Genomic DNA, 25,000 nt, shown 5'->3' on the forward strand with positions numbered 1-25,000 from the left:
GTGTGTACACAGAAGAAGACAGAGAGGAAAGGAAAAGGAGAAGGAAAATGATAGTTTCACAGATTCACTAACCATAGTAACCATAGTAAGATGGCATCAAATATCATATGACTCGCTGGGAATGGTTTTTAGGTCACTTTACAGATAGTTGAATTATTTTTGTCACCTGGTTTGATTTCTTTCTTGTTTTTGTTTGCTTTTTGTTTACCCTTTCTAAATGACAAATGTTTCTTTTTTTTTTTTCCTTATCATTTAGTTAGGAGAAGAAGTTGATGTCCAGGACCATTTTAAAGAGCCTTCGAGACCAATGGGAGTGAATGAAGAAGATATATTTTAACTGGAGACTTGGCTCTGATGTTTGCAATAGAGAGGACCCTGCGAAAAGTACCCGATGCGCTAAGTGGTTATATCAAACATGCTAAAACATACATCGCAAAACATTGTTTGATTTTTGCACTTCTGCAAATACACTGCACTGAACTGGTACCATTTATTATTATCATTATCATTATCATTATTATTATTATTATTATTATTATTATTATTATTATTATTATACTACCACCACCACTACCACCATCACCACCACCACTACTACTACTACTACTACTACTACTACTACTACTACTACTACTACTACTATTCAGATAAAGGCGGCGAGCTGGCAGAATCGTTAGCACGCCGGGAAAAATGCTTACCGGTACTTCGTTCGTCCTTACGTTCTGAGTTCAAATTCCGCCGAGATCGATTTTGCTTTTCATCCTTTCGAGGTTGATAAATTAAGCACCAGTGAAATACTGGGATCTATGTAATCGACTCACCTCTCCTTCAAAATTGCTGCCCTTGTGGCAAGATTTGAAACCATTATTATTATTATTATTATTATTATTATTATTATTATTATTATTATTATTATTATTAAGGCGGCGAGCAAGCAGAATCGTTACCACGCTGGGCGAAATTCCTAGCAGCATTTCGTCCGTCCTTTACGGTATGAGTTCAAATTCCGCCGAGATCGACTCTACCTTTCATCCTTTGGGGTAGATAAAAAGAGTACCAGTTGATCACTGGGGTCGATATAATCGACTTATACTCTACTCCAAGCTTGATGGATTTGTTCCAAAATTTGAAATTACGGTAATTACAGGAGACAACTCATGACATGTTTCGTTATTATTATAACCTCATCAGCAAAGCACAAACACCACCGTACTTATTAAAGTAAATACGAAAGTATCATTTAGTACATGTATAAGATTGCACACTGGTTAGTAGTTGGGAAATAAAGTAGTTTAGATAATATTGACGTCATCTCCGTAAAAAGCAATAATTAAGATAGTGTTAACATAGTTAATTAAGACACCACTAAAAAGACAGCTAAGAATAATTTTGGAGTGAGTGAGGCTTTAACATGTATAAAGCAAAATGTATAAGTTGTGGGAGCACTGCATAATTAACTTAATGTTTCATTACCTCTCAGTACTAGGATCGATTCGTCATGCGTGTCTGGATGACACGTGGTCGAATAAGTACGAAGCTCTTTTGCAATCACGATGTTCTGGAGTCGATTCCACTGTGTAGCATTTTGAACAATAATCTTTTATCATGTTCTTGAGTCGACCCGAGCCTTATGAGTAAAACTGAGTAGACGGAAACTAAACTGAAACCCAATCAGATTCATTGTACCAAGCCCTATCCCACATAGATCTTGTTTAAGAATACACGTGTTTATGAAACATTCAGTCAATTATATGTTAATTAAATGAGAAGTTGGGTTCAGTTGAAACCAGCGGAGGCCCAGTTTTAGTGGAGTAGGCTAATAGAGAGCCTAGTTTCATATTAAAAGCCGAAGTAAATTCAGTCGCTTATCGCACATTCTCCTTTAGAAAGGCCACATGCACGATGCTTCATGTCTCTCTCTTTTACATAGTCTCTTTTTTTTTATTATTGTTGTTGGCACTCCGTCGCTTACGACGTCGAGGGTTCCAGTTGATCCGATCAACGGAACAGCCTGCTCGTGAAATTAACGTGTAAGTGGCTGAGCACTCCACAGACACGTGTACCCTTAACGTAGTTCTCGGGGATATTCGGCGTGACACAGTGTGACAAGGCTGACCCTTTGAATTACAGGCATAACAGAAACAGGAAGTAAGAGTGAGAGAAAGTTATGGTGAAAGAGTACAGCAGGGTTCGCCACCATCCCCTGCCGGAGCCTCGTGGAGCTTTAGGTGTTTTCGCGCAATAAACACTCACAATGCCCTGTCTGGGAATCGAAACCGCGATCCTATGACCGCGGGTCCGCTTCCCTAACCACTAGGCCATTGCGCCTCCACTTCTTTTTATTATAGTTAAAAAGAAAAAGAAACTTCCTGCATATCTGTGGTAATGCCATAAAGTAACAGGGAAATTCCTACGGTGTTGACACTACGATGAATATTTCATTCCTAGCTAAAGCCGTTTACTTCATCTACGCAGATCTTACTTCAACAAATGAAATTTATAAATGTCATATTTGTGTTCAGCTCAGTTTTATTTCCCCTTTACTGCTCTCCACGGTAGTCAATCTAGTTTGGTTGCGTTAAAAATGATATGGCGATTCTGCCTTATACCGCCTGGAAATTAATAAATAATGGTTTCTAACATAGGCACAAATTGCAGGACATAATAAGTATTTATTCTGTCGACTCCAGAAGGATGAAAGGTAAAGGATAACTGGTGAAACTTGGGAGTTACTGTGGGATAAAACTAATAAATTATTATAACATTTTTCAATAAGGTTTATTTATTTGTTTCGTACGAAGAGTTAACGGTTTCTGCCAATCAAAACATAGAAGTAGGAACATCACCAGAATTTTGTTAACGTTTGATGGTTAAAAGCACTTTATGCAAAAAAAAAAAAAAGAAGATAACCAAGAGAACTTAACAGTTACATTTATTTTGGTAAATTCTTCCTTTCGTTTTTTGTTTTTGTTTTTGTATATAGCTGTGATACACACGGCATAATCTTGATGGACACCGATATGGTCAAATGGCTAAAAGTTCAATTTGCAATAAGTACATCCCCGGTTCTGTTCCTCTCCGTGACATCTTGAACGTGCGTGTCATTTTTGGGTGGGGTTGCATTACTATAGTCCCGTGCCGACGCACACCTTGTGAGTGAAACTGGATAAATAGAAATTATGCGGAAGTTCATCATGAGAAATATACACAGACATGCAGGAAGCAAATAGATACCTTAATTCTCAAAATTTTTTATTTAATAAGCAAAGCGAATGATTGAAATGTAATCGTTTGGTAGGACTACGTACTTTAGTATTTAGTTGACATTCCCTTTGTAGTTTTTAATTCAGAAACTCTTTTTGGCATTGAACAGATGAGCTTTGTGATTGTCTCTTGTGGAATTTCTGCCCACTTTTCACGCAATAATCGAAACAATTCATCTTTAAATTTAGGTTTCTGTCGAGTTTTTCGTATAGCTCTATCTAGTATGCTCCAAAGATTTTCAATTAGGTTCATGTCAGGAGATTGGCTCGGCTAAGGAAGCTTTTTGATCTCATTTTCAGTCAGCCATTGTTAATTCCTTTTCCCCGTGTGGCATGGAGCCCCATCTTCCACGAATAAAAACCCATTTTTCGTTTATGTTATCGTGTGAATACATCGGAAGTAGTCCTTGCTTAAGTATTTCGATGTATTTTTCAGAGTTTAGGTTCCAACACATTCGATCAGCTCAGAACGACCATTGCTGATGACAGCTCCCCATACCATTACAGAGATACCGCCATGTTTCACAGTTGGTTGGAGTCGTTTCAAATCAAATTCTTGATTGGGAAGCCTCCAGACCCAAACATGTCCACTGTCTGAAAATAATGCAAATCTGGATTCATCTGATAAAATCACTCTATCCTAAAATGAACTGGATTTTTCTGACATCTCCTTAGCTCATTTCTTTCTTTTCATGATATTATAATTGGTTGAAGGAGAGGTTTTCTTCTAGTTGCTCGTCCATAATACCCAAGCTTATGCAGATATGTAATACACATTCTTGGACTAACTTCTAGCTGTTTTGCAATGTCAGAAGCCTTCGAACGGGGTTTGTTTTCCACAATTCTTTTCAAACAGCGAAGCTTCCTTTCCGAGAGCCCAGGTCGGCCGAGACGAGAATCTGTTGATTCTTTTCCATTGTTCATTATGCGATGCACGAATATTGCAGGGCTTATGATTGTGGGTACAATTTAATAATGATGGGTAACTTCCTTCGGGTGTTGTAGGCAGTGTAATATTTTGCTTCTATAGCTCAGCTTCTGAGAAATGTCTTGGGTGTTCAGGGTTTATGAGGCCTGGTTACGTGAGTAGCGTGAAAAAAGATATACTTAGAAGAATGGTTTCGGTCAACTGCTTAGCTCTCTCAGATGTGTCGAAGTTGAAGCACATTTGCTAGCAGAGGTAGTCGATATAAAGCTGGCAGAACTATGACCATTTGGCTAACTTGAATTACCAGATAATTCGTGGTGTATAAATGTATGGAAGGAAGATATACGGTGTGTTTCCGCGAATAGGAAGTGAATCAGACTTTCTTAAAGGATACTATTAACTGAGTAAAGGCTAAGCTTGAAAGAAAGAGTTCAAGGTTATTCGGTCTTTCAGTGTCTCTCTGATGGGGATGCTAACTAGTGCAAAGAGTTCAAAACAGCAAATAACTTATTCGGATTGCAGGAAGAGTACGAGAGCCTGGAAGAATTGTGTGCGTTTAAGTCTCTATGTATGAAAACTTCAGAGTTGTAAGATGTGATAGATCTTACATGACGTGAAATAGATATATATTTGATGGTGATTATAGTTAGGAGACCGATATTTACAAAGGACAAACTTAGCGACTTCGAGTCAGTGCATGGGAACATCAGAGGGAATAGGGTAAGTCTATGATATTGGTTTACACGTGTCCAAATAATTTATAAGACGAGAGTCTATTGTGTACCATTGAGAGAGAGAGAGAGGGGTGGGACAGACAGACAGATTGGCAGAGACAGAGAGCGAGAAAGAGAGACAGACAGACAGAAAGAGACAGAGAGAGTGATAGAGAGAGATCTAATAGCTTTAGAATGTAGTTCAGCCTATTCTAGAATCGCTTTTTCTTGCGTTTTAGGATCTATTACTGTTAGTTAGTTTAGGGCAGCGGACTCGCGGTCATAGGATCGCGGTTTCGATTCCCAGACCGGGCGTTGTGAGTGTTTATTGAGCGAAAACACATAAAGTTCCACGAGGCTCCGGCAGGGGATGGTGGCGAACCCTGCTGTACTCTTTCACCACAACTTTCTCTCACTCTTACTTCCTGTTATGTTGTACGTGTATTTCAAAGGGCCAGCCTTGTCACACTATGTCACGCTGAATATCCCCGAGAACTACGTTAAGGGTACACGTGTCTGTGGAGTGCTCAGTCACTTGCACGTTAATTTCACGAGCAAGCTGTTCCGTTGATCGGATCAACTGGAACCCTCGACGTCATAAGCCAACAACTGTTAGAAACATCAAGATAGGTCTAAGAACAGCAACTCTCATGAGGGTGTATTTGTACTTTATATACGACCAAACGGCATGATATTTAATATTCTTTTGATCGCCCTGCATGGTGCAGTGGTTGTTATGTAAAGAATATGTGATTACTATGCGAGTTTATGTTATACCCCAAATAAGATATTGTAATCCTACAGACAATCAAGAGCCAGTAACTTTTTCAGTGTGTATAATTTATATTCAACTCCTAAGCGAACAAAGCATCAATTTTTGTAGTGCGTTTGCGACTTATAAGCGATCATACTGCAGTATCTAAGTTGCAGCTTAAAAAGATGGGCCTTAATGGTTCGAAGTGTTTTTGAGTAGACGTCATGTAATTTTGGTTTTCCTTTTTCTTTCAGAAAATGGGGGACATCAAAAATCATTTCCCAAAGAAGAGAAATGTAATGGATATATCTCAGACAAAAGGGCCTCTAGAAATGGTTTGGAGGGTTCGATACACAGTCGAACACTATGGAATTTTAGATAACTCAGTAATTGACATCGTAGATGCGACATCTACATTTTTATGGTAATTTTGTAGTTGTTGCAGTCGTGAATTGTTATTGATGTCTAATAGCAGATTAGCCTTGATCTAAGTTGTCCAAATATGGTCATTTCATTTTATTTTCAGGCATAGTGTATCCAGAACTACATTATCCAATAACCCGCCCCGCGCACTTTTTTTTTTTTTTTTTTCATTTAAGTTGCAAGGCTGCGATTTGAGTGAGATTTACTGCTATTTCTAGCAGATCAAGTGACTACGAAGAATCTCTCATAGGCTTGGCCTACTCCTCATGTTGCAAACAGCTTTGTTTGATACTCGTGCAAACCACTTTGGAATTATGGACGTTGGTTTTGTGAGAAATATTAAAGGACATATCTAGGGGGACAGTTTCGCTCACATGAATCGGGTTATTGTTTCCTTCTGCCAACGCACACAAGAACTTGACTTCAACATTAAACACTCGTACAACACTTATTATTCAGTATTCTCGCCGTTTACACAGTAAAAGTGTCTACTCGCAGTGCCTATGTGAAATTTGATTTGGTCGTTAACAGTTAAATGCTTGGTCATGGACACTGCACTGGGTAGTTGATTGAAGAGGAAAAGTTAATCCATTGGACTGTGACCGATATTCGATCGATAATGTTTATCCTGCGAGACTAAATGTACCAAGTCCGCCACCAGATCGACGAACAACTCTGGGTGACTTTTGAGGGAAATTTGTACAACACACCATTTTGTCATCTAAATACAGACAAATTTGTTTCCCCTGCCTGGACATAGAACAAAAACAGACTGAATCACTCTAATGATTCCACCATTCCACGACCCTGCTCTAGTACTTTAGTTTATCACCCTCCGAAGAAAAGGGGGGGGGGAAGAAGCTAACCTCGGTGGGATTTGAACTCAGAACAATTACCGACGGTCTAATGATTCTGCGAAATTGTTTCTTAAATGCAGTATAAACTATATGACAATTTACAAATACAAGTTAGAACATCAAGTAAAAATGCTTAACAGCATTTCTTCCGTCTTAACGTTTTGAGTTCAAATTCCGCCGAGGTCGATTTTGCCTTTCATCCTTTCGAGGTCAATAAAATAAGTGCTAGATGAGCACTGAAGTCGACTTACCGCCCACTCCCAAACTAAAACTGCTGACCCTGTGCCAAAATTTGAAACCTATTTTACAAATGAACAATGTATCTTGTTTTCCAAATTTCACCAAACTCATCTGGACCCTTTCTAGGAAAGTCACTTGTGATTCCCCGATGAGCATTCAGCAAATACTCCTTCAAAACTTTTCATTTTCTCACTACAATGGTTCAGTCTCATCGTAACGCGATTGTCACGCACTTGAACCCAACAATACAACCGCTTCCGACGGTGTTTCTTCCATCTCCCACAAACGACGCTTCAGTATTATATTTGTATTCAGTATTATATTATATATAGTATTATCATTCCACATGTTCAGTTTTTATGAAAACTAGGTTATTTAAAGCTGTCTAATTTCACTGATTGCTTTTGGGGTACCCAATAAAATACCTCTACTATCATTACCTTTTAAGGTTTAAATCCTGAGGGGTCTCTCTCAGCATTTCTTCCTCTCAGTGGAAGATAACATAAGAACCAGTCATACACTGATTATGCCTATGCCTCTTTCCCCAACACTTTTTGGCCATGTGCCAATGTAAGAAAGCCTTCTTTTGACTTGTTACTTATCTCGCTATATCTATATTTATACATACTTTAATGGATTGCTGGGTCGCCACCAAATAGTTTTTCTTAGTGTGTTGTGTTATTGTTGTTGTTTAACCCAAATCAGCTCTGACTGAACAAACCTATGATTAAAACCGTTCCAATATTGACATTTAAAAAAATTAAACCCAGGGCTACTTCGTTTAAGTGCCCTTTCTTCTTTTACGACAGTAAGATGTGAAGAGGAAGGTCTGATCGCTGTTTCTAACAGGTCAATTGACCGCCTAAACTTTTACCTCTTTGTTAATCAGGCAGCGTGGTATGCTTGCATCACAGTTTCGGAGATAGATTACCTCCATTCACCTCTAGAAATTGAATTTGTGTAGCAACTTCCATTCGAGATCTTACTGTTCCTTTACAATGCTTGTGTTGTGTGTCCCCATGCTCATGAGTACAATTTGTTGAAGCCAGTTCATCTTCGTTCATCGTAACTACGAAAAGTTACGTCTATCGTACCAAGTCAAATCGTACAATTGAGGAATTAAATATTCAGAGAGAGAGAGAGAGAGAGAGAGAGAGAGAGAGAGAGAGAGAGAGAGAGAGAGAGAGAGAGAGAGAGACAGGCAGAGAGTTTACCTCCCTTTTACAGTTGCTCATACGGTGCGTGAGAATATATGTCTAAGCTCATTAATGTATATAATTTTGATTGCCATCTCAATTCCTACTTTTCTAAGACACCGATAAAGATAGATGAACTTAAATGGCCACTTTAGAAATTTTCAAGTATTTTGCACTTAGTTTGTATTATGTATTACTCTCTCTCTCTCTCTCGTTAGTCTCAGCTGCATTTTGTTCACATTGTAGATTAGTCTGGTCCATTATGGTACCCCGCCTTATGCACTGGCTGTGTGGTTAAGAAACTTGCTTCCCAGTCACATGGTTACGTGTTCGGCTTCAATCACGCTGTGTGGCACGTTAGGCAAGTTCTTTCTACTATACCTCCGGGCTGACCAAAGCCTTGAGAGTGAATTCGGTAGACGGAAACTGAAAGAAGCCCATCGTTTTGACATCACGTGACAGTTGTAAATGAGTGTCATTCACTGTCACTATTATACGAAAATAAGGCAGCGAGCTGGCAGAATCGTGAGCATGCTTGGCAAAATGCTTAACGGCATTTCGTACATCTACACGTTCGGAGTTCAAAATCCGCTGAGGTCGACTTTACCTTTCGTTTTGTCGAGATCAATGAAATAAGTACCAGTTGAGCACTGGGGGTCGATGTAATCGATTTACTCTCTCCCCCCAAATCACTGGCCCTCTTGCTCGTCCACAGTTCGCCTGGTTCACCGCAGAGGTCGCTTGTTCTTGGACAGAGAGTAGATAGAGAAAGACCAACGTACTGTGTAAGTTTGGCTCTCTTCTGAGGTCAAATGTTAAACTTTTCAAACCTCACTTTTAAACTTACCAACTCTTCGTAGTTTCTCAGTGTAACTGCTACTTACAATGTGGTTATTTCATCACAGATCAGGCATTCTGATCAAGCAGACTGATAATCAAAGACTTTCCAATCATTTTTGGATTTTCACACAGGTCACATTACACAATGAATTTTTTTTATAAGAAAGCTGATGTGTGATTCTAAGGAAATTTCCTGGTTATTTCTAGCAGGCCGAATGACCGCGTGGAGGCTCATTTGTTGATAAGGTGCATCATGTTGTTATTGTTGTTTTTATTGACAACATGACGGACTACCTCGTTCAAATCTACGTCTCAACCACGGCCATAACTTAACTTACCGATCACCAGGACGTAAAACCATCCATCTTCCTTTAGTTGATAGGTCCGACACGCTTATTGATTCATGCACAAGAATGTTTAGGGCAAGCAGACAAGATAAAATTTCATGAAAGAATAACAAAATCATTATTTTTGATGAAAATACATTTTTATTCATTCATCTTCTGTGAGTCACATTTGATAGAATGTAATTAAATATAATATATACAATGCAGATTTTTCATTTGTATGTACATATAGGTTCTTTATATATTTCATATATATATATATATAATTTATATATATATATAATATATATATATATATATATATAAGTGTGTGTTTATATTCTTTTATAATTTGTTCATTCATCCAAAATATAGCAGGCATTCTACACAATCGCACATATACTCAGTGAAGGTGGCAGATAAGTCCCACCACTGGACGTGTTTTTCTTCTCCCATTTACAAGAGAGTTCCTCAATTAAATAGTCAATTAGACAATTTTTCAATAAAATTTTGTTATTTTTGTTTGTTTTGTTTGGGTTTTTTTTTTACTATATATGGGGGTGCATTAATTACTGTCATGAAACTTTTTTTAAACCTTTCTCTGCCACGTAATCATACTCATTAATTTATAATATATTTATCGATTATATATATGTATTATATAATATTAAAATATACTATATATATATAATATATATTTATACATATATATATTATTATATATGTACGTAAACATAATTTTATTTTCATGTCCATCTTAAGTGTTTCAATTTATATATATTTTATGAATTATTTTTTAATCACAAAAAAAGTCTTCTTTGTTAAAAGAAGACAAAGACTTTTTCGATCTAAACATTTTCTTTTTTTCTCTTTCCTCTTTATCTCTCAAACTTTCCATGGGCAAAATATGTATGGTAGTTACAACAAAAAGTAATGAAAATAATAATAATAATAATAATAATAGTAATATAATAATAATAAAATAGATAAATACCCTATCGAGTAGAGAGAAGCGTAGAGATATAGAGAGTGCAATGAGATAGATAGAGAGTGGGAGTGGAACGTGAGGAGTAAGAGATAGAGGAAGGGAGGTAAACGAGTTCTAAATAGTTATTGTGATGAAGCAGCAGTGACGGAGAGAAAGAAAGAAAGGGTGAAGTGAGAGAGGGGGAGGAATAGAGAGAGAGAGATGTGCGAGGAAGTGAGTTACATTGAACTGTGTATGTGTTATTGTTGTTGTTAAGAAAGATTGCCTTTGGGTTGAGTTAGTCGGCTAGCACACCCCACCACCATACAACCGAACACAACAATCCTCTATGAACGCCACTCGTTCAACACCCACCCACCCCATCCATCCATCTTTTCCAGGATTTCTTTCAGCCAAAGTTATAACCCTTCCAACTCTAAACCAACCCTTTACTTTAACCACCACGTCGGTAAGCGTCATACAAACAAATACGGTCTCTCTCTCTCTCATATACATATATATATATATATATACACACGACGAGTCACTCCCCACCTCTATCTCTTCCTCACACACACACACACACACACACACACACACACAGAGGCACACAACGCCCAAACGTCTACTGCCACTACTACTTTTAGAGTACACCCTATTTGATGAGTAATACAGAAGAGCCTTTTAGCAAGGTGACGGTGGTGGAAGTGGGAGAAGATACGGTAACGGTGGTGGCGAGGACGTGTTAGTTGTGAGAAAGGGAGAGGAGTAATAGAGAATGCCCTAACTAAAAAGGCAAGTGAGATTACACAAAGAAGCTTAAAACAAAGAGGGAGAAGCCAAAACAACCACAAATGCACGTCACCATAACAATAAAACAACATTCCAGTTCTTAGATAAATCTAGCGTTTGATTTTAGGGTGTCCATTTTCAGATATAAAACACTGAAGTGATTTTTATGGAGGGAATGACTATATTGTTGTATGTTTAAAACATCCACAATCAGGTGACTATAAAAGCTTTATCTGTTAGATCACAGGGGGCAGTTTGTTCAGACCAAATAAGGTGAGGCAAATTGAAAGTGCTTATTAAGTTTTTACTCGGTAATAATTTGTGATGTTATATAACTGATACGATATATACATACATATATATATATATATATATATATATATATATATATATATATATATATATATATCTTTGTGATATAATTCATAAGTATATAAATATTTGCTATTTACGTTCTTTTAGCTTTTGTCTACGTTGCTAGGTTCACCTTACAATGTGTTTTGTTCGTTGAGGTGGAAATCCGCCACTCACATGTTGAATAAGAAAAAATATAGTTTATGTTCACGGAATCGGATAGAAATGAGCTAACAGATTTTTTTTTTTTTTTAATGTGTTACACTTAAAGAACCATCGATAGAATTGTACAATAATGAAGTCTGATTTGTGCCTTTGACGCTCCAACAGGTGGTGTGTGCTTTTGTGATCTATTTGAAGTAAAAAAAGTCCGCCAGTATTGCCAAGTTATTCGAGAAAAATGAGTGTTGCCGGTCCATACAGTTGCGGCAATGTTTGCTATGGTGTTTGTTTGTAAGAACTCTTCAGTCATAGGAGAAAGTTAGGGCATGACGATGACACTAGAGAAAGTTTCTCTGGGGGTTCACAGTATGTCAACAAGAACATATATGAAATGCATACCCACTGTGGCAAGATCGACGCTGGTAGTTACTCCACGGATTATGAACTGGAGCTGTCTGACAACAAGTAGCACGAAACTCGTCGTGACAGTGAAAGTTCTAATGTACATAATAATGTAATGGGACAAATTGTTTGGAAAAAAAAAATAATTGGGAAGGCAAGGCTAGAATAATCAAGTAAATGGACGATGACCAGATCCCTGAATTCGATGGTGATGGGCATGTTGTGCTTGATGCCTCGCCTTAAGTTGACGTATAATGTGTGTGAATTTAGCGCCGTATTTTTCTACGCCTTAGGCGGGCATCAAAATGCTGGAAAACAGTTTTGAACCAATTTATTCTGACAAGCATCTGATGACATTATATCACATGTCAATGTAGGGAGGTAGAATTAGCCAAACGGTAGCTAATTCGTCTGAGTTAGTGGAAGGCCTGTTTGGACAGGTCCACTGTTGAACTTACTATAAGTGGGTCTTCGGCCCTATCACTCAGTCGGTTGAGCTCAAGTCTCAACAAATAGAATATATGTCACAGCCGAGGGAGGTGCATGCCTTTTCCCCGTGTTTCAAAAACGAGAATTAAATTTTTCATAGAACTTATCTGTATTCTCAGAGAAGTGTTTAAAATTATTTCTTTGAGTAAATGCACAGTCTATAAAAATTTGTTTCTAAATTGAGCAGAATTACGTAGAAAAAAGCGGGAACGAGCATAAAGAGAAACAGAAGGAAAAAAAGTGGGGAGGGGCTCTGAGCTAAAATTAGAATTATGAAAACAATTGTATGTAAGGAATGATCGTCATACACGTGAACAATAAACACATTAAATACAATGCTTTTTAAGTGACCACTTCAGTTATACTTATTAAGTAATGAAAACAAGCGTTCACTGTAAAAGATGCCTCATTCGTTTACAGGTAACAAGTATTAACATATATTCGGACTTAGCACAATAATGATTAAACTTCCATCTTTCCACTTTCGTAATTAGTAATTCGAAGAATCGATAAGAGGGGACATTTTCCATGTAGAGCAAAACTTATAAGATTTCAATAATACCAAAAATAATCAGTTAAATGTTCACAGCTACAAATAGATATTAATAGTCTGGCATGTTAAATATATCATGCACAGATAATGATTTCCGTCTCAGACACCAGAGACAGCTATAATGTATATTATGATATAATAAAACCAAGATAATACTATTACTACAAAAATCCTCACGATCAATTGATGATTCGTGAAGATGGACCGTTAAATCAGTTTCAACAAGATTGAATTTTTAAATAGCCAGAAGACACCAGCCATACAACTAGAAGTAATGTGTCCTGAGAAAGATTCGAAGACCCAAGTCAACCGAATCTATATCTCGTGTGCCTATTATATATATTATGTAGATTAATTGATATAACAGAGAAAATAAATATTGCTACAGAATGTGGGTATGGATTCAAGAACACATCTAAATTCAGAATTATTAATCTGTTGCTATGATTCAGAATTAACTACTACTGGTGAAACTTTCATTAGACTCTTAATTTACTAATTTTCCTACCAAAGTCTTTACAACTAAATGTACTCCAGGATATTAGACAAATGTTTAATCACAACATAAGAATAATAATATTCAAAGGGAGAGAATTACTTACAACTTATACCTACATCATATAACATGTATACAGTAATTGCTATAACATTTTTCTACTCAAAAAACAAAACAGAATGCAGAAAAGCATTCTAATTTTATCCTTCTACTTCCACTTAAGAACATTAAACTAATGAGTGCAGTAGCGTAACGTAACCATACCACGTCAAGGATTCTATAAAAATAACCCATTTTTCTTAGAAACTGATAAAATATTCAAACAGAAAATGTGTAAATTATTGCTAAGAAATCAAAGCAAATGAGTGATCTTGTAACATGGAAACTTAAAACACAGCTACTTGACATAATACAAAAGTAATGTGTAATTTGAGAAAGTTCCAGCAACAGTACCACTGGATTTTTCTCTTTATAAATAAATAAATAAATTTCATTAAACTATTTGAAATATAAACCTATTAGTAACACACATTTCAGCTACAGTTACAAAATATGCAGGCACATGCTATCTACATGAAGAACATAGTTGTATGGAGATGGGAATTCTTGGAGCCCAGTTTATTAAATTCTAGCCCCCAAGAGATGGGAATTCTTGGAGCCCAGTTTATTAAATTCTAGCCCCCAAAAAGAAATATTTGAAACGAACATTAAAATAATAATAGCAATAATGATAATAATAATTGTACTTAAATCTCTCACAGAATTTTGGCATCAGACAGGTAAGATAGCTAGGGAGTAGGTTTGTGAAAATAGTGAAGCAACAGGTAACCCAGAAGAAAATCTTCCAAGTAATTAATGAATCTGCCAACTTCTGCCAGAGCTGGAAGATATGAACCATTATTAATTATTCAGACACAAGATATAGAGATAAGTTACCAAATGATAACGTACCTCTTGATTAGCTGATAAAACTTTCACTTACAGCTGATCAATCCTGCCTAGATTAATTTAGCCCAGAAAAGAACAATATAGTGAATGACAGACTGACATATAATTCACTGAATAGGATTTAATTATCGTTATTTCTTAGATGGGTAAACCAAGTAGAAGATGACGTGCGTTTTTTGAAACAAAAAAGTAGAAAGTGACTCCAAATAGGAAATAAAAACTGGTTGAGGACGTCAATGGATAGAAGCATAACTGTACGTAAGCAAGAAGGATGTAAATATATAATAGATGTTAAAGTAAGGCTAAAGTAAAGCTAAGAAACAGTGAGGGAAAGAAGAAAAGTGGGGGGAACCATTGGAGGGAGAAAATAACAATCAACAACAAAGAAATCAGGTACAAGCAGCTACTCTTACCTAGAGTAAGAGAAACAAAATAATAATAATAATCATTTATTATAAAGAAAGTAAACTTAAGTAGGAATAGAAAACTCATCGCCTTGCACCCAGTGTAAGTTGATATATATATATATATAAAAGAGAAAGAAGAGAAGAAAGAAAAAAGTGATTGAATTTATCGTTCCACAAGTGTATATGTATGTATGTCAATATATATGTATATATATATATATATATATATATACACACATACATACACATCATGCTACTACATAAGATGGACTGACAAGAACAGTAGCTTCCTACCACTCCCTTGCCGCTTAGCTAAGCTAACTCGAAAATCTTTGTCGATTCGTTCGTCACAGCCGGGTTACAAGTACAGACAGATACGCCACGCACACACAGACACAAACATACACGCACAAGTTCTTTTTTACACATGTGCGCGTATTCAATGCGAGTTTGTAACATGGCTTCCGTGTTGATAACAGGAATTTAGTAAAAACAAAGGGATTTTTTTTTAATGGGCGCAGTGAACAATGAAATTCAATTAAAAAAATTTGTTTTAAACCCAGGCTAAACATTAACCCGTCCCTCACACCCACAAAAGTAAAGAAAAAAAAAACACGGAAGCATAGTTATTATCTGTGTAATAAATATCATCCCCCTTGTGAACAAAGGATTGTTTCAAAAGTGTACTAACAGATATATAGTGTTAGATACAAGAAAAAAAAATAGATATTAAAAAATGTGAACCCCTCTGTACCCCCAAATACGGAATGAACCATTTGTTGTTTAATAATAAATTCGTATATTCCCGCCCACCCCACCCCAGTTCAAACTAAACTTTAACAATTGTGACTCTGGAGTTTGGAGAGATATAGAATAAATAGAAAAACTAATGTTGTTTTAGCGGGACAAAGAATTTGAACGTAAACATTCTTTTTTATTTCTCAAAAATAATAAACTGATTTGATTTTCAGGAATTTTGTTTGTTAATCATTAATTTCTTTGACTTTTAGCGTTAAAAATTCTCTTAAGTTTCTTTCTAACTGAAACAATACTGGTTTCTTTCTTCTTTTTTTGTTGTTGTCTAATTTACGCCTAAAATATGTTACAAAAAATTATATATCCATTTCGTTATGTGTTACAATTACGGTTTTAAAACCTGAAGCGGGTGTTAATAAGTAGAATGTTACAAAAAAAAAAAAAAAATATAGCGATGAGAAACAAAAGGCCGTAAAATATTGAGAAAAGAAGGGGAACAAAAAAAAGAAAAAAGATTGAGAGAGGAAAATCTGAACAATGAAATTTCTAGGAAACTAAGGAAGAAATAAACTAGATTAGATAGCTAGACCAATATATATATACTTGCAATGAATGTATATATATATATATATATATATATATATATATATATATATATATATACTTGCAATGAATGTATATATATATATATATATATATATATATATATATATATATATATATATATACTTGCAATGAATGTATATATATATATATATATATATATATATATATATATATATATATATATATATATATACTTGCAATGAATGTATATATATATATATATATATATATATATATATATATATATATATATATATATACTTGCAATGAATGTATATATATATATATATATATATATATATATATATATATATATAATACATTCATATAATGTGTTGATAGAAAAAAAAAAATCAAAGATTAACTGATAAAAATGTATTTACGTAACTGTTTGCTTCACTTTTTCCGTTTCTTTAAATTTGCTTATCTTTTGGTATAATTTAGTGGCATTTTTTTGTTTGTTTGTTTTTCCGCTGTAATAAGTTACAACAATCTCTTCTTGGACTTCCTTTTTGAAATATAAGGAAGAGAGAGAGAGAGAGAGGGGCAACGGGGGGGGGGGGGTCTTCTGACTGTTATTGTTAATCCTATGGTGTTGTATGTGTGTGTGTGTGTGTAAGACAGCAACAGACAGAGAGAGAAGGAACAAAAAAAAAAGTGGGGGGTGGGGGGAGCCTGCCATGTGAATTTTCTTTTCCTCGTTTTCTTTTTATAAATCTTATAATAATATATCACTGAGTTGAATGTCCTCTTTTTGGAAAATTACTCACCTGGCAGGCTTTTAGTGAGTTGTGTAAGCTGACAGGTTTTGTGACGTAAGAAGAGGAGTACAAAAAAAAAAGACATTTTGTGTATATATATATATATATATATATATATATATATATATAGCATATTTATGAGTATAATCCAGATCCTGACATTACACACACGCACACTTGAACCAACTTATAATTAGAATGGTTGATAACCATTACAATAGATTTTTTAAAGAATAAAAAAAAAATTTCACTTTCTCTCTCTGTCTGTAAACGCTGCTTTTCGATAACTTTTGTTATTGTTGTATTATTATTATTATTATTATTATTATTAATAATATATTTTTTTGTACTAAAGACTTGTCTAATGATCGTATTTTTCTTTCCTTTTTTTATAATTTTTTTTTTCTTTTCACTAAAAAAATATATAATATTGAGTCGTTCATCTTTTTTGTAAAGAGTGGGGGGTGAAAAAAAAAAAAAAAACGAACAAAATATAACACTCACTCATTTCGCTCTCATTCTTTTTAACACATTAATTAATTATATATCATGATCAGTTTTCATTCCAAAAATGTCATATTTACCACTACTTCAACATAAGAAATCATACTGTCAAAGCAATGACCGTCCTCAGGCTAGCTTCAATTCTATTGTCTTTCACCTGGGTGCTGCAAGCTGCCGCTGACGAGGAGAGGCTATCCACCCGATTGTTGGACAACGCCGCTGCTGCTTTGGTTGTGTTTGTTGTCGTCGTCGAGTTACAGCTGCTGCTGCTGTTGCTGTTGCATGTTGTACTTGTCGTAGACGACGTCGTCGTGGTGGTAGTAGATGTTGTTGTAGTGGTAGGAGTGCTGCTGCTAATCGTTGTTATTCCGTGGCTGTTGTTGTTGCCTTGGTTGGTAGTAGTTGTAGAGTTTGTACTGGTAGCAGTAGTCGTACTAGTAGTAGTGTTCGTAGTAAAATGTTGTGAAGGAGACAGGTTGTTGTTGCTACAGTAACTGCCGTTATTACTATTGTTATTGTTGTTGTTAGAGGTGGTGCTGGTCGTACTTGTGCTAGTTGAGGCGGCCCTTACGAAACTGCCCCCACTATCATATCCACCGCCACTGTCTTTGGTCTGCTGCTGTTGATGATGATTATGATGGTGGTGGTCGTGTTCGTGGTCATGATGGAGCTGTTGATTGTGATGATGGTCATTTTCCATCGTCGCTCTACTACCGTTGCCGTTAGTAATGGGGGTAGTAATAGTTGAACAAAGTCCAGAAAATCCCGAATGAAATATTGACACAAGGTTACTAATCTGTGATGTGCTATCTGCAACTGGCTGTTGTTGAGGATGGTGATGTGTTTGATGATGAGAATGGCTGTTATTAACGTGGGGATGATGTTGTTGATGAAACTGTTGTTGAATTTGCTGTTGTGATTGAGATGACATCTCGTGTTCTGTGTTTAATGTGTCATATTTGTTATTGTGGTCCGCCAGTACTAGACAGTCGGTTAGCCGACTTCTTTTCGGACAGGCAGGACTGAAGGCGGAAGAATAAGAGCAAGAAAGTGAAGTAGAACTTACAGAAGTGGGTAACGAAGGGACCAACTGGTTGTTATGTCCAGCAGCCATACCTCTGTTCCCATTGCAGCCATTTAGCATCATCATTGTTTGACCAGAGTCTGGTAGTTCGTAAGAAGGTCGTTTTCTTTTGATGGCAGATTTAGACAACGTCTGGCCCTGAGAGCCAAGCACGAGTACATTGTTATTGTTGCTACTAAACGCACAAGATTGTTGCTGGTTGTTGTCACCCGATACAGTTGCGTGGTTACTGTTCGTATAAGTACCCGTTGAATCTGTCCCAGGGTATAGGAAACAACTACTCGTTGTGACCTGCATCTGCAGAGGTTGAGGAGGAGGGTGATAATGGTGATGAGGATGCGGATGGTGACTGTGGTGGTGTAGTAGTGATGAATGATGTTGCTGCTGCTGCTGTTGTTGTGGTGGTTGGTGATGGTATTGCATGTGGTGAGGTTGAATAACTGACGAGTTCACCATGTTAACACCAGTATTGTTAGCGCCACTGCTACATAAACTTTCTAAATCGTAGTCCATGTTTTGAGACGGAGGTGTGTTCTCCTTGTCATCATTCATACAAGAATTATGGACCATTGAATAGTCCACAGAGGGCGTTGAAAAAGCATCAACATTTTTATGACGAACTGTAGAACAGGGTCCGGAGATCATGTGGTTATTAGTCGTATGACTAGTATTATAACTGCGACTGTTGTTGGTACAAGATGAGACGACAGCATTTGTTATTGTTCCCGCCGGCAAAAACGACGAACTGCTGGCTGTTGGAACAGAGTTTGTATATGAGGGTACTACTTCATGACCAACACCGAGTACAGTAGTGGGTATCTTCCCATTTCCCTCAATGTCTTCTGTTTTATTACTCCTAGACAACATACAGTCATCTGTATTCGAATCAACATTGTTTCCAAAATCAATTGGACTGTTGTTAGATATACTACAGGCAGCAGATTCCTGCTCCATAGCACACGAAGATGGCATCTCCAAACTGGGTCCACCCATAGAAGTGGTTGTTGTTGCTGTTGCTGTTGTTGTTGTTGTGAGAGAACCATTTAAGTCGTGGTTAGGTGCAACATTGGAATGTTGTAATTGTTCTTTAGTGTTGTGAACAGGGGGTGTGTTTACATGGGGTTCCATTTGACGATTTTTGTTCATGATAAAGGATTGGTAGTTTTCCAACATATACACAGACCTGGCTCTATGTAAAACACTAGCCACGAGCAGATTTTTGTGAAGATTAATACCACCACGTTGATTACGGGAGGCGGCAATTTTGCCGAGAGAAAGAGCAATAAGTTTCTGTGCTTCTGTTGCCATTTTGTTTATAATCAGAAAATAAAAAGTTTATAAAGTTTTACAGAGTTGTAAAATAAGTTGGTTGTGTAAAAGTGTATAAATAACAAGATATAAGACTTATCTGTGTCACTCAGTATCAAATGATAGAGCTGTTATAATATCCGATCTGTGTCCACGGTTCAGTTGAGATAGGTAAATATTATCCCGTCGCACTGTTTTCTTTATAAATATACACCAAAGAGCATGTAAGTTTGTTGTATATATTATATGTACATTCATTCAGACAGACAGGAGAATATATGTAGTAATGCATTTAAATATTCATATGTATACATATATCCTCTAGAGATGACAGTAATATGTTTGAATTGTACAGTCAATACAATTTACATGTGTAGTAGTAGTAGTAAAAGTAATTCAGTAGAATCAGTTTAGTCTCATCTAGTTGTTTATCGATGAGAATCGTCTGTCAAGTTTACCGCGAGCTTGTTTAAGCCTTAATGCTCGTTGTTAGTTATGATCGTGTGTTTAAGATGACGTCAACGGCACATGAACCGACCAATCAAATAGCGGAAACGACTTTGTGGAATGTCAAACGTCACCAGCAAGCATCCAATGGGTGAAGCTTTCATAGCTATCACATGAGACGAGGCTTCAGTTCCCCATTCTATTTATAGTACCGGCCAATCAGCCAAATAAAGGCGACGCATGATAGAGTTGTCATGGTAGCAGAGATATTCATTCAGTCAAGCATCTAGTCACACTCACTTGAATATATATGTATATAAGATCTATAATAAAACACACACGCACACATACATACACACTCGCACGCAAACAAAAACACACACGCATACGTTACACGCAGAAACACTGACATATACACAAACACAATTCAACGAGGAAGCCTCGACTCGGACGCTTACACTGCTAGAAATAGGAACTAAATTCCATCAAATTCCCGCGCCGTTCTAAAGTAGGAAGGATATGTTAAGCATTGCAGTCCCTAGTACACAAGACGATGGGATAGTCACGGTTGGAATACCTTACTCAATCAGAGCTGACCTAGGGTTAAACGACAATAACAACAAATGCAGATCATTTTTTAAAAACAAACCTTTCAGTTATAATGATTTGTATTTTAAGCAAAAAACCAGCAGTTTTGAGTAGAGGGGGTAAGTCGACTACATCGACCCTAGTGTTCAGCTGGTACTTTAATTTATCGACCTCGGAGGAATGAAAGGCAAAGTTGGACTTCAGCGGGATTTGAACTCAGCGCAGAGGGAACAAATGCTGTAAGGCATTTTTCAAACGGTTCTAACGATTCCGCCAACTTGCCGCTTGTGCCCCCCCCCCCCCCCCAGTTATAACAACAACAATAGTAGTTTTATTTTTAATTAACACGAAAGCAATGGAATTAAGTGGCGGTAGAAATACCAGTCGGTTAAAAATAGCAGTCAAATCTTCTTCATTGGGTTACGGTAGTCTTACACATATTACCAAAATGTCGAGATGGCCATGACCAAGTACGCCATTGATCAGGGACGACCTGGGACTGAACAACAACACCAAGGGTTAATAACTATGTAATTAAGGAGAAAATTAATGGCATCGCCTGGGAATGGAAACCATGTCGTGGCCTCTCACTGCTCTGAAACAGGCAGTTTATCTTCTCGTCCTGCAGTTCTTATCACAATAACAAGAATGTATTCATTATGAAAGAAGTAAGGCGGAGGGAGAGAGAGAGAGAGAGAGGCTGGGTGGGGGTATTTGGAAAGACCGAGGTTGGGGAGGTGTTAGCGGTGGTGGTGGTGGTGAAGGTAGTGGCGATGGTAGCGGTGGAGTAGTAGCGTTCATACCTTTACTACTGTTGGCACAGTGGTAAATGTTATTGCTACTGCTGCTGAAAATGGTACAGTTGGTGGCAGTGCGGATGATGATGATGATGATGGTGGTGGTGGTGACTACCACCGCCACAACAACGATACTCTGTAGTAGTAGTAGTAGTAGTAGTAGTTATTGGAATTACATTGAAATAGGCGTTTCTTATTACTCTTTCAACACTGCTATATTTACACATTCATGGCTTATTAAGATAAGCTTGTATCTGTGTATGTGGCTACGTGTGTGTTTATGTATATGTATGAATATATGTATGTACGTATGTATGTATGTATATGTGTATCTGTTTGTACATGTGTTTCTATATGCATGTACTCGTACTTGTTTGCGTACATATGTAAGTCTGAATGCATGTATATGTGTATAGATGTATATATATATATATATATATATATATATATATATATATATATATATATATATATATAAGTGCGTGTATACGCATGTAGTTTACGTGTATATGTGTTCATGTGCGCATGTACTTCTTTTTGTGTGTATGTAATCAACACACGCATACAGTGTACTTATGTGTTGATATATACATATGTGTGTGTGTGAGTGTATATATGGCTATGTGTAAATATGAGTTTGTGTGTGCGCGCGTGTGTATGAATGAATGAATTTTGGTATGTATATATATATATGTATAAATATGAATACGTACGAACGCACGCTTCTATGAACGTCTACGTGTATGTATGTAGCTATGCATATACTAATATATATACGTATTTGTGTGTGTGTATCTATGCATGTATGTATCAACCGGGTGTGTTTTGTGTGTATGTAGGTCGACGGGTGTATTTGTGGGTGTGTATGCAATTAATGTACACATTACATGCGAAAAAAAAGACAAAAAATGTATATAAAAATATATCTATATATGTCTGTGTTTTTTATGCTGTTTCAAACACATATACATAGAACCCCCATACCCATGTATGTATGCGTATATATGTGAATGTGCATGCGCGTAAGCATATACGATGTAGAAATCATGTGTGTAGATGCACACATTTACAGATGTGTGTGTGTATATATGTGCAAATGTATTTTTTATATGCGTGTACTATAAATACATGTATATATATATATATGCATATACATATATACTATATATATATATATATATATATATATATATATATATATATATATATGTGTGTGTGTGTGTGTGTGTGTGTGTATGTAAATTTATGTATATGTGTGTGTTTATATACATATATATAAATTTATGTATACTTGTGTGTGTATATATATATATATATTTGTGTGCGTGTATATATATATATATAGATATATATATATATATATATATATATATATATATATATATATATATATATATACCGCACACGCATACACACACAGCATTGCGTTGACTGAAATATGAAACAGTGGAAAAACCAACAGGAATAACGTGGGGGCGGTGGTAGTAGTAGCAACAGCCGCAATCATACCGGGAACAGCAGCAGCAGCAGCTGGCGACGGTGGAGGTGAAAGCAGCAGCAGCAGCAGTAGTAGTTGTAGTAGTCGCAATAGTGATAATGGTAGCAGTAAGAGTAAAGACTTCACTGGAGTAGTAGCAAGCAGCCAAAGTGGGTGGAGGAAGAGAAACTTAAGAAAAACAGGAACATACGTACACACGTACGAGAAACGCACAGACACGAACACACAGACACAAACACACAGACATACACGAACACGTACGCAGAAACATACATACACGTACGCACACACACACGCATGCATGTTCACAACTGACAGCCGTTCTCACACACATGCTCGCTCATTCACATACTCATATACATATATGAGTGTAATAGACACTCATTGACAGATATACATCCACATATGTATACAGATATTGATGTGTGTATGTATGTGTGTGTGTGTGTGTGCGTGTGTGTGTATTCTCACATTCGCATACACACACGTCTGACACTGTACGTAAATGTGTAGTGGAAAGTGTATAAGATATGAAGGGAGGGAGAGAGAGAGAGGGAGGGAGAGAGATAGGGAGGAGAGAGAGAGGGAGGGAGAGACAGAATGATGGGTCACAAATAAGAGCAAATAAGAAAATCCAGCAAACAAAAATACATGCACACACACGCACACACACAGACATGCATACATACATACATACATACATAAATACATACATACATATATATTTATACACACACACACAGTGTACGAAAGGAAGAGATATCGTCAGATAGAGAGAAAGAGAGAGAGAGAAAGCAGAAAGACGAACAGACAGAGGAAAGAGATTTATTTATAAACGAAAGAAAAAGAAGAAAAATATTGGCAAGAAATGGCGAACGAGGAAGGGAAGGAGGAACTAAAGAATGAAAAGACAAAAATACAAAAATAAAGAACGAGGAATTAAAGAAGATAAAGAAAGTAAGGAAGGAAGAAAGAAACGAACAACCAAATGAAAATAAGGATAAGGATCGATAAAGAAAGATGGAAGAAAATAGTGATAGAGTAGAATAAAAGAGAAAGAGATTGTAAGGAAAAAGCAGTAATGAAGGAGAAGTAAATGAATATATTGGAAGGATACTGAAGAGATAGAAAGACAGACAGATAGATAGATAGATAGAAAGATAAAGTTAAGGAGTGCAGGAAGAATGCGAGTCAAAAGGAATGAAGTAGAAGAAAGAATAACGAACAACCGGAATGACAAATAGAATGAATGACGAACGGATGGAACAGCAAAGCAGGGAGAGAGAAATAACAGCAAAAGAGACGAATATATGGAAACGACATAAAATGACTGACTGATGGACTGACATGACAAACAAAAGGAATGATAGACAACAGGGATGATAGAAGGAAGGATTTGACTCGCTGAAGGAATCCCAGACAGTGTAATGACAGACAAAAAATGACAGACAGTAAAAGAGGTAGTGAATGAAAGAGGGGAAGAGAGTGAAAAAAGATAGGAAGAAGGAAACGAAAGAAGGAGAAAGCTGTGTGAATCATCC

At 36.5% G+C, this 25,000-nt stretch overlaps 1 protein-coding gene across 1 annotated transcript; it reads right to left on the reverse strand.

Moving 5' to 3' along the window:
- Positions 1-17,606: 17,606 nt before the first annotated feature.
- On the reverse strand, positions 17,607-21,986 carry LOC106875151 (uncharacterized). The gene has a single exon (XM_014923163.3). The coding sequence runs from the start codon at positions 20,127-20,129 to the stop codon at positions 17,838-17,840; it is 2,292 nt and encodes a 763-aa protein (XP_014778649.2). The 5' UTR covers positions 20,130-21,986; the 3' UTR covers positions 17,607-17,837.
- Positions 21,987-25,000: the final 3,014 nt, after the last annotated feature.

Source organism: Octopus bimaculoides, chromosome 1 (genome assembly GCF_046866305.1).
Source record: "Octopus bimaculoides isolate indiv1 chromosome 1, ASM4686630v1, whole genome shotgun sequence".
Lineage (NCBI taxonomy): Eukaryota > Metazoa > Mollusca > Cephalopoda > Octopoda > Octopodidae > Octopus > Octopus bimaculoides.

Excerpts from the sequence above, each read along its gene's own strand:
- LOC106875151 (XM_014923163.3), bottom strand. The coding sequence starts at position 20,129 with ATGGCAACAGAAGCACAGAAACTTATTGCTCTTTCTCTCGGCAAAATT.